At 35.7% G+C, this 11,372-nt stretch overlaps 1 protein-coding gene across 1 annotated transcript; it reads left to right on the forward strand.

Moving 5' to 3' along the window:
- Positions 1-10,134: 10,134 nt before the first annotated feature.
- Positions 10,135-10,737, forward strand: LOC139044352 (myelin-associated neurite-outgrowth inhibitor-like). Its single transcript, XM_070503787.1, has one exon. The coding sequence runs from the start codon at positions 10,135-10,137 to the stop codon at positions 10,720-10,722; it is 588 nt and encodes a 195-aa protein (XP_070359888.1). The 3' UTR covers positions 10,723-10,737.
- The last annotated feature ends 635 nt before the right edge of the window (positions 10,738-11,372 follow it).

Raw genomic sequence — 11,372 nt, forward strand, 5'->3', positions numbered from 1 at the left:
TGCCAAGTTGAATTAAAATCCCTACAGAGAAGACTGGTTCAGAAGTCGGGGCTTAGTAACACAACTGGACTCCATTTCCCGTCTCACCCCCTCCCCACCACCATCTCTTTTTCAGGTCATGGTGTCCGTCCCAGGTAGGCCGAGTGATGTTTATGATGGGCTTCATGGTGCCGGCAGAGAGCTGAAGATGAGGAGGTTTTCCCTCAATATTTAAGTGCATATTAACATAATTATTGCAATCAGCAGCAATAACAACTAAGACAACATATTCAAAGTCAAAACACAAAAGACATATCAGAAGAAAATATAGACAACATACGTGATGGAAAAAGGGTTGGTATAAAGAACAAGCCTTTTAAAACTCCAAAAAATTCAATAGGGAAAGATGAATAACTAAATAAATAGGAAAAGAGAAATGGATACCAACATGCAATTCACAGAAGAGGAAGATCAAAATGTTAGCAGACATTTCAAAAGCATGTCAAGCTCACTAGAGGTCAAGGTGATGCAAATGTGAACAAACAAGGAGGGATTCAAGTATGCCCACACATTACTTTGGCAACAATTAAAATTCTAACACTGCTGGAGTTTGTGTAAATTGGAGAGAACTATTTTGGGGAAAAATGTGCCTCAAGACTTGATACCCTGTGTACTAGATTCGACTTTTTAGTTTAATACAAGGAATAGTGCAAAACGTGCAATGGAATATTCTATAAAATTGATAATCACAAACAGAGCAGCATTAATGAACCTAAACGAAGAACACAGACCTGAAGTTGAGTATTAAAATCAAAATATAAAAGAATATTTTATTGCCATGACATTTATAAGACATCTCCAAATATGAAACTAATTAGCATACAGTTTTAGCAGGATATCTTGTAATCTGTATTGATATTCTAGGTGATGATAAGCAAAAAGAACCATATTGGAGGCTAACAATGGGGTTACTTCGGAGTATTATTTTAACTTTGGGTTTATGCTTTTATTCTTCTGGATATATTATCAAAAGTGAAATTGCTGAATTATAATGTAGTTCTATTTTTAATTTTTGAGACTCCTCCATACTGTTTTTCACAGCGACTGTACCAATTTACAATCTCACCAACAGGGCACAGGCATTCCTTTTTCTCCACATCCAGGTCAGTATCTCTTAACTGTTGTCTTTTTGACCACGGTCATTCTGACAGGCATGAGATAATATCTCCTTGTGATTTTCCTTTGCATTTTCCTAATATCAAGTGAGGTTCAGCATATTTTTATGTACGTTGGCCTTTCGTATATCTTCTTGGGACAAATGTTTATTCAGATCCCTTGCCCACTTTTTAATTTCATTGTTTGTTGCCACTGAGTTGTATGAGTTTTTATGTTTTGGATATTAATGCTTTATCAGATACATGGTTTGCAAATATTTTTTCCAATTCCAAGTGTTGTCTTTTCACTTGGTTGATGGTTTCTTTTGCCATGCAAAAGCTTTTTTGTTTGATGCAGTCCCACTTGTTTATTTTTTATTTTGTTCCTGTGCTTTATGCGTCAAAAAAATCCATATACAAAAGTTTATTGCAAGATCCGTGTCAAGGAGATTTATTCCTAAGTTTTCTTCTAGGAATTTCATTGTTTCAGGTCCTACATTTAAGCCTAATCCATTTCAAGTTAATTTTTGCAAGTGGTGTAAGACATGAGCTCAGTTCCATTCTTTTAAATGTGAATATGCAATCATCCCAGCACCATTGATTGAGGAGACTGTCTTTTCACCATGGAGCATTCTCAGCTCCCTTGTCAGATATTAGTTGACCACACAAGCTTGGGTGTATTCTGGGCTCTCAAAGCTCTTCTACTCGTCTGTTTTTATGCCAGTATTGTAATATTTTGGTGACGATAGCTTTATACTATATCTTGAAATCTGGAACTGAGATTCTTCCAGCTTTGTTCTTCTTTCTCAGAATTTCTTTGGCTATTTGGGGTCTTTGGTCATTCCATGTAAACTTTAGGAGTATTATTTCTATTTCTGTAAAAATCGCCATTAGAAACTTGATAGTGATTCCACTGAATCTATAGATAGCTTTTGATAATGTTGACATTTTAACAATATTAATTCTTCCAATTCATGAACACAGAATACTTTTCCACTTGCATTCTTTGATTTCCTTCATCAATGTTTTGTAGTTTTCAGCAGAGATCTTTCACCTCCTTAGTTAAATTTGTTCTTGAGTATTTTATTGTTTTTGATGCTATTGTGAATTGGATCAATGTCTTTATTTCTTTTTCAGAAATTTTACTGTTTGTGTAAGAAATGCTACTGATTTTTGTATATTAACTTTGTATCCTATAACTTTACTCAATGTATTGATTAGATTTAACAGATTTTTGGTTGGATCTTTAAAATATTCTCTATATAAGATCATGTCATCTGCTACTAGGAACAATTTTATTTCATTCTTTCCAATTCTGATAATTTTTGTGTCTTCTTCTTGCCTGATTGCTCTAGCTAGGATTTCCAGTACTCTGTTGAATAGGAGTGGTGAGAGTGAGCACTCTGGTCCTGTTTCTAATCTTAGAGAAAAATCTTTCACCCTTTTGCTATTGAGTATGATGTTAGCTGTGGACTTGTCATATATGGCCTTTAATATGTTGAGATATGTTCCATGTTTAAATTGTTGAGTTTTTATTATGAATGGATGCTAAATTTTGTCAAATGCTTTTTCTGTGTCTATTGAGATGATTACAGGATTCTTTTCTTTCATTCTATTAATGTGATGCACCACATTGATTGATTTGCATATGTTGAAACGCTCTTGCATCCCAGGGGTAAACCCAACTTTAACACGGTGAATGATCTTTTTAATGCGCTGCTGGATTCAGTTTACTAGTATTTTATTGATAATTCGTGCATCGATATTCATCAGGGATATTGGCTTGTAATTTTCTTTTCTAGTAATATCTATTTCTGGTTTTGGTATCAGGTTAATGTTGACCTTGTAAAATGAGTTTGAGAGTGTTTACTTCTCTTCAGTTTTGGGGAAGAATTTGAGAAGGACTTTTTTAAAGTTTGGTACCATTCACCAGTGAAACTATCTGATCCTGGGCTTTTCTTTGCTGGGAGATTTTTGATTACTGGTTCAATGTCCTCACTAGTAATTGGTTTATTCATATTTTTTAATTCTTCCTGATTTGTTCTTGGTAAGTTGTTTCTAAGAATTTTTTTTTTAATTTCTTCTAGGTTGTCCAGTTTGTTGACATATAGATATTCATAGTAGCCTGTTTTGATCCTTTGAATGTCTGTGGTATCAGTTGTAACATCTTCTCTTTTAATTCTGATTTTCGTTATCTGAGCCTTTTTTTTCTTGGTGAATCTAGGCTAACTCCTTTCTAATGTATAATTTTCTTGATTTGGGTTCTTTCTCTTTTCTCCTTGGTTAATCTAGCTAAGAGCTTGTTTATCTTTTTAAAGAATCAACTCAGTTTGGTTAATCTTTTGTATTGTTTTTCTGTCCTCTTTAATTTATTTCTGCTCTAATCTTTATGATTTTCTTTTTTTTTCTGCTAACTTTGGGCTCAATTTGTTCTTTTTCTTGTTCCTAAAGATGTAGAATTAGGTCATTTATTTGGGATCTTTCTTGCTTCTTAATGTAGGGGCTCATTGCTTTGAAGTTCCCTCTTAGAACTCTTTTTGCTGCTTCCCATAAATTCTGGTATGTTGTGTTTCCATTTTCATTTGTCTCAAGAAACTTTCTTATTTCCTCTTTGATTTCTTTTTTGATCCATTGGTTCTTCAGGATAATGTTATCTAACTTCCATGGGATTTTGGATTTTCCAGTTTTCCTCTTGTTTTGATTGCTGGTTTCTTGCCATTGTGGTCAGAGAAGATAGTTGGATGATTGCAATCTTCCTAAATTTACTATGACTTATTTTGTGGCCTAACATATGATATGTTGAAAAATATTTCACGTGAGCTTGAGAAAATGTGTATTCTGCTGTTGCTGGACAGAATGTTCATTATATGTTTGTTAGGTCCATTTGATCTATACTGTTGCTCAAATTTACTGTTTTCTTATTGATTCTGTCTGAATGATCCATCTGTTGTTGAGAATGTGGTATTAGAGTCCCCAATAATTATTGTATTGCTGTTTCTTTCTCTTTTTAGGTCTGTTAGTTTTTGTTTTATATATTTAGCTACTCAGATCTTGGGTGCATAAATATTTACAATTGTTCTATCTTCTTGACGTGTTGATCCCTTTATCATTATGTAATAATCTTATCTCTTTTGATCATGTTTAGTTTAAAGTCTATTTTGTCTGTGATAAGTATAGCTACCACTTCTTTTTTTGTTTAACTTTTGCTGAAATGTCTTTTCTCATCCCTTCACTCTCAGCCTATGTGTGTCCTTAAAATTATGATGAGTGTTTTGTAGGCAGCATATCACTGGGTCTTGTTTTTATCCATTCACCCTTTCTTTATCTTTTGATTGAAGAGTTTAATTTATATTAAATTTTAAGTAATTATATATAGGTAGGACTTACTATTGCTATTTTATTAATTGTTTTCTGGCTGTTTTATATATCCATTGTTCCTTGTTTCTCTTCCTTTTCCTGCTGTCCTTTTTTTGTGTTTTCAGGTTTTTGGTAACTGTATGCTTTGACTTTTTATCATGTTCTTTTGAAGAATTACTATGAGATTTTTCTTTGTGATTACCATGAGGCTTACATAAAATACCTTAAACTTATAACATCCTGTTTTGAACTGTTAACAATTTAACATCAATATATTTTACATTCTTTATATTTTGGTTTCTTCTCCTCCTCAAATTTTAGATTTTTGCTGCTACAATTGAAATTTTTTTAGTATTGTGTAACTAATGACAGATTATTGAATTTTTGGTTATTTTTGCCATGTTGACTTTTTTACCTTGTAAACTAGAGTTGTGAGTTATACACCACTATTACCATATTGCAGATTTAACTATGGCTATCCATTTACCATTACCAGGGAGATTTGTGCTACTTTTTTGAGTTTTAATGATTTTTTTCTTTTGAGGAAGATTACCCCTGAGCTAACTACTGCCGATCTTCCTCTTTTTGCTGAGGAAGACTGGCCCTGAGCTAACATCCATACCCATCTTCCTCTACTTTATATGTGGGACACCTGCCACAGCACGGCTTGACAAGCAATGTATAGGTCCGCAACTGGGATCCTATCTGGCAAACCGCAAGCCGCTGAAGCAGAACATGTGAACTTAACTGCGGCACCACTGGGCTGGCCCCTAGTAGTTGCATTTTTAATTTTTTAAGGAAACTGCATAGTGTTTCCCATAACGGCTGATCAATTACATTCCCAGCAACAGTGTTCAAGTGGTCACCTTTCTCTAGATCTTCACCCATATGATGTATTTGGACTTTTTGATAGTAGCCATCTTAACAGATTTGAGGTGATGTCTAATTGTGGTTTGGACTTTCATTTTCCCTATGATTGGTGAAATTGAGCATCTTTTCACATGTCTGTTGGCCTTTTGTGTATCTTCCTTGGAAAAATGTCTATTTATGTCTTTTGAGTGTTTTTTAATCAGGTTATTTATTTATTTACTTAACTTTTGAGTTGTATGAGCTTCTTATATATTTTGGATAGTAATCTCTTACGGTATGTATGATTCACAAATATTTTCTCCCATTCAATAGAGTACCTTTTTATTTGTTGATTGTTTCTTTTGCCATGCAGAAACTTTTCACTTTGATGTAGTTCCATTTGTTTATATTTTTCTGTTTTTGCCTATACTTTTTGTGTCAAAACCACAAGGTCATGGCCAAGAACAATGTCAAGGAGTTTTTCTCTGTTTTCATCTAAAAGTTGTTAGCTTCAAGTCTTACTTGTAAGTCTTTAATCCATTTTGAGTTGATTTTTGTACATGGTATAATATGGAGTCTAATTTCATTCTTTTACATGCAGATATTGTGTTTTCTCAACATCATTTATTGAAGTGACAATCCCTTCGCCACTGTGTATTCTTAGTGCCTTTTTTTTTCAAAGATTGGCACCTGAGCTAACATCTGTGGCCAATCTTCTTTTTTCTTCTCCCCAAAGCCCCCAGTACATAGTTGTGTACTCTAGTTGTAGGTCCCCTGGTTGTGCTGTGTGGGCCGCCACCTCAGCATGGCCTGAGGAGTGGTGCTAGGTCTACAACCAGGATCCGAACTGGCAGAACCCTGAGCTGGCAAAGCTTAATGACTCGGCCATGGAGCCAGCCCCTTCTTAGTGCCTTTGTAAAAATGTTAGTCAGGTTTATTTCTGTTCTCTTTTTTCGTTTTTAGTGGCCTATGTCTTTTTTATACCATTACCATATGGTTTTGATTACTATATCTTTGTAACACAGCTTGAAATCAGCTTTGTTCTTGATCAAGATTGCTGTAGCTATTTGGGGTCTTATGGGTTCCATGCAAGTTTTAAGATTTTTTTCTATTTCTTGGAAAAATGCCATTGGATGTTGATAAGCATTGCTTGGAATCTGTAGATCATTTAGGGTATAACGAACATTATAACAGCATCGATTCTTTCCATGCTTGAGCACAAGATACCTTTCAGCTTATTTGAGTCTTCTTCAGTTTCTTTTACCAATATTTCATAGTTTTCAGTGTACAGATTTTCACCTCCTTTAGTAAATTTATTCCTAAATATTTTATTCTTTTTGATGCTATTGTAAATGAGATCTTAATTTCTTTTTCAGGTAGTGTATTGTTAGTGTATAGAAATGTAACTTATTTTTGCATATTAATTTTATATCCTGCAAGTTTATTGAATTCATTTATTGGTTTTAACAGTTTTTTGTGGAGTCTTTAGGGTTTACTATATGTAAGATCATGTCAACTACAAACAGAGAAAATTTTACTTCATCCTTTCTTATTCAGATGCCTTTTATTTATTTTTCTTTCCTAATTTCTTTGGCTAGGATTTTAGTACTATGTTAATTAGAAGTGGCAAGAGTGGCACCCTTGTCTTGTTCTTAATCTCAGAGAGAAAGTGTTCAGCTTTTTCTGTTGAGTATGATGTTAGCTGTGGGAATGATTGTATGATTTTAATTCTTCATTTTGTTAATGTCTCATTTATTGATTTACACATATTGAAACATCCTTTCATCGCAGGGATATGTCCTGCTTGATTATGGTATATGATCCTCTTAATATGCTGTTGAATTCAGTTTGCTAATTTTTGTTTGAGACTTTTTGCATCTATGTTTATCAGCAATATTAGCCTGTAATTTTCTTTTCTTCTAGTGTCCTAATTGGGCTTTGCTATCAGGATAAGTCTGGTCTTATAAAATGAGTTCGGAAGTGCTCCTTTCTCTTCCGTTTTTTGAAACAGTTTAAGAAGGATTGGTGTTAATTCTTCTTTAATTGTTTAGTCAGATTCACAAGTGAAGCCATCTGATCCTGGACTTTCATTTGTTGGAGGATTTTTGATTACTAATTCAATCTTATTCCTTGATATTAGTCTGTTTGGATTTTCTACTTCTTTTTATTTCTACTTTTTTGTTCAATTCATTTAAACGAGACAAAAACAAACAGCAATTTAACTATTTCTCCCATCTCCTTCCTCCCACCCCTGGCAACCACCAGTCTGGTCTCTGTATCCATGAGCTTGTATCTATCTATCGATCGATCTTTCTATAGTATATAGCATACATATCTAGCATACATATTATAGAGTATATACATGGTGTATAGTTCATAGTGTGTATAAATAGTGTGTGTTTGTATAGATATATTCCACATATAAGAGAGATCCTACAGTATTTGTCTTTCTCTGTCTGACTTATTGTATTTAGCATAATGTTCTCAGGGTCCAACAACATGGTCACAAATGGCAAGATTTCACTCTTTTTTATGGCTGAATAATATTACATTGTATATGTAGATATCATTTCTGTTTCCTCATGACAGTCTTGGTAGATTTTACATTTCTAGAAATTCATCCATTTCTTCCAGATCATCTAAATTGTTAGCATATAGTTGTTCATAATAATATGTAATGTGCTTTTTTATTTCTGTGGTATCATTTGTAATGTGTAATCTTTCATTTTTGATTGTATTTTTTGACCCCTCTTTTTTTTTCTTGATTAGTCCAGCCAAATTTTCGCCAATTTTGTTTACCTTTAAAAAAAAGCATTTCTCAGTTTAATTGATCTCTTTTATTGTTTTTAGTCTCAGTTTTATTTATTTCTACTACAAACTTAGGACTTAATTTATTCTTTTACTAGTTCTTTGGAAACTTCAAGGTTAGGTTGTTTATTTAAGGTTTTTTTTTTATGCAGACATTAGCTCCTATAAAATTTCTCTTATTAACTATTTTCATTCCACCTCAAAAGTTTAGTATGTGGAAGTGTAGTTTGAGATTTTTAAATTTATTATATAAATTTATTATATTAAACAGAATAATTTCAACTAAAGATTGCATGGTAATAACTTTATATTTGTCAACTTTCTCTTTCACCAGTCCCCTCTTTTCTAGTGTTAAAAAATATACAAGATGTTTCCATTTCCAACATAAAAACAAATTAATTAAAAATGGTCTAAGTTTTTGGAATTGTTACATTCAATGACTTGAATGAATCTCCAGACAAGTATGCTCAGTGAAAAAAAGCCAATCCTGAAAAATTATATAGTGTATAAAACTCCTCTCATATAATATTTATGTAATATACATAAATTCATGTAATTCATGATGGAATTATAGAGTTGAGAATAAATTAATGATTTCCACGAATTAGGGGAGGGTGTGTTGGTGTGGCAGTAAATGGCAAACTGATGGACTCTCATGGTAATGAACCTGATCTGTATCTTGACCGCAGTGGAGGACACTCTAACCTACATTCATAATAAACTTACATAGAACTAAACGCACACACCCACACACATACTTTCGAGAAAAGTAAAACTAGGAAAATCTGAGAAATATTGAGAAATTTTATCAATGTCTCTGTGCTGGTTATAATTATTGTACTTTAGTTTTATAAGATGTCATCCTTGAGGAAAGATGGGTAAAAGTTACTTAGTATCTCTCTGCATTATATCTTACAATAGCATATGAATCTAAGATTACCTCTCAAAAGAAAAGAGTTTAAATTAAACAACAACAACAAATCAAGTATTTATACAAACAACATGGGTGAATCTCAAAAACATGTAGAATGACAGAACTCTTACTCAAAACTGGATGCCATAGAACTCCACTAGTATAAACGCCCAGAAAACAAACTAATCCAAGGTGGTAAAAAGTCAGAACAATGTGGAAACTTCTGGGGTTTGGGGCAAGGATTAACGGGAATGGGCGTAGGAGGAAGAAATTTTCTGCAGGATAAATTCAACACACTACGTGGGTGTATGCATTTGCCAGAATTCATTGAGTGGTACATTTAAATTTGTGTATCTGACTGTATTTAAGTAAAAATATAGCATATGTAGTTTCACATACCAATTTTTTTAATTGAAAATATAGAAATAAAATTTAAAAATAAGCAAACAACTCTAATTAGTTAATATTATATATCTATCCTCAGATGTTCAGGGGCTAAAGTGTACCAGTGTCTGAAATTCACTTTGAAACAAATAAAATAAATAAAATGGACTAAATGGAGAAAGGCATTCATAAATATATAGTTATGTGATAAATAAAAAACAGTTAAATGAAGATAGAAATATGAGCATTGACTGTATATGTCTTTCAACTTATTCATTTATAAAATAATTTTCATACTCCAATGTTGGGAGAAAAACAAAAATATCAAAGAATATATAAAAACAAAAGATGTAGCAGCGTGGGCGGGTCGCGCGGGCTGCGGAGAGGCGGGCCGGGCGCGGAGCAGGGGAGAGGCCCGCGGCGGCGGCGGCGGCGGCGGCGGTGGAGACTGGCCCTGGCGGCTCGGGCCCCGCATCGGAGCAGGCCTCGCGGCGCTCCCCCGGCCGGCGAGCTGGTCAGCGAGGCCCAGGCCGCCCGCGCGGCGCGGGGAGCGATTGTTACTTTAGCTGATGGGTGCTTATCGGACGGCCCACATGGAGAAGAGCTTCATCGCTGCAGAAAGTGCTGTTGGACAGCGCTGATCTGGACTCCTGTCTTAGCCTTGGTTGTGGATGTCATGTTCTTGAAATCATGAATCCTATTTATAGCCCTGGTTCCTCTGGGGTTCCCTATGCAAATGCCAAAGGAATTGGTTATCCAGCTGGTTTCCCCACGGGCTACACAGCAGCGGCTCCCGCCTACTCCCCCAACATGTACACTGGAACGAACCCCACCTTCCAAACAGGTTACACTCCTGGCACACCTTACAAAGTGTCCTGTTCCCCCACCAGTGGGGCAGTGCCACCATACTCCTCCTCCCCCAACCCCTACCAGACCGCCGTGTACCCCGTGCGAAGTGCCTACCCCCAGCAGAGCCCATACGCACAGCAAGGCACATACTGCACACAACCCCTGTACGCAGCACCTCCTCACGTCATCCACCACACCACGGTGGTGCAGCCCAATGGCATGCCGGCGACGGTGTACCCTGCACCAATCCCTCCACCTACAGGCAACGGGGTCACCATGGGCATGGTGGCTGGGACCACTATGGCGATGTCAGCAGGTACCCGGCTGACTGCCCACTCCCCAACTCCTGTCGCCCCTCACCCAGTCACGGTGCCCACATATCAGGCCCCCGGAACACCCACCTACAGCTACGTGCCCCCTCAGTGGTGATCACCCTGCGATGTTTGAGGATGGAGCTGTGCGGTCACATAATGGAGGTTCCACAGCTGGTGCTGCAGGCCTGGCGCCTCCAGCCCGGACTTTCTTCCTAATGCTCTGACACTTAGCTAGCACTCCTGCGGCCCGCCCGGCAGGTCCCAGCGCCATGAGTCTCCAGCTGACTCTGGGTTGTTCTTACAGCAAATCCTGTTTTGTGGGCTGCCTGGCAATTTTTTAGCTAACTATAATGATAAAAACGGAGTATTAATCTATTCAGAATCACATCTAGTTGAATGCATGTTTAAAAAACAAACACAAAAACAAAGCTTGCTCAATCTACCTGCAGTGACTGATGCAAACCCATCATATGCAAAATCCAAAGGAATGGGAAGTGTTTTATAGCTTGTATCCCTAATGCACTGTTGTAACGTATGCCAAGTCTTAAAGTTGTACGTGTTAAAGCGAATTTCTTCATAGAGCAAAAAAAAAAAACGAAAGATGTAAAGATTTTGAGTAACTCAGCTATACAAATACACAATTTATTAAGTGACTATTGATTACAACCCTTAAATAAGTTAAAATAAATTGAATATTTATAAGGAAAAAATAAGAAAGAATTCTGCACTTAGAAATTGAGAACAAGTCTTCTAAATTGCTATAGG

Source organism: Equus asinus, unplaced genomic scaffold (assembly GCF_041296235.1).
Source record: "Equus asinus isolate D_3611 breed Donkey unplaced genomic scaffold, EquAss-T2T_v2 contig_803, whole genome shotgun sequence".
Classification (NCBI taxonomy): Eukaryota; Metazoa; Chordata; class Mammalia; order Perissodactyla; family Equidae; genus Equus; species Equus asinus.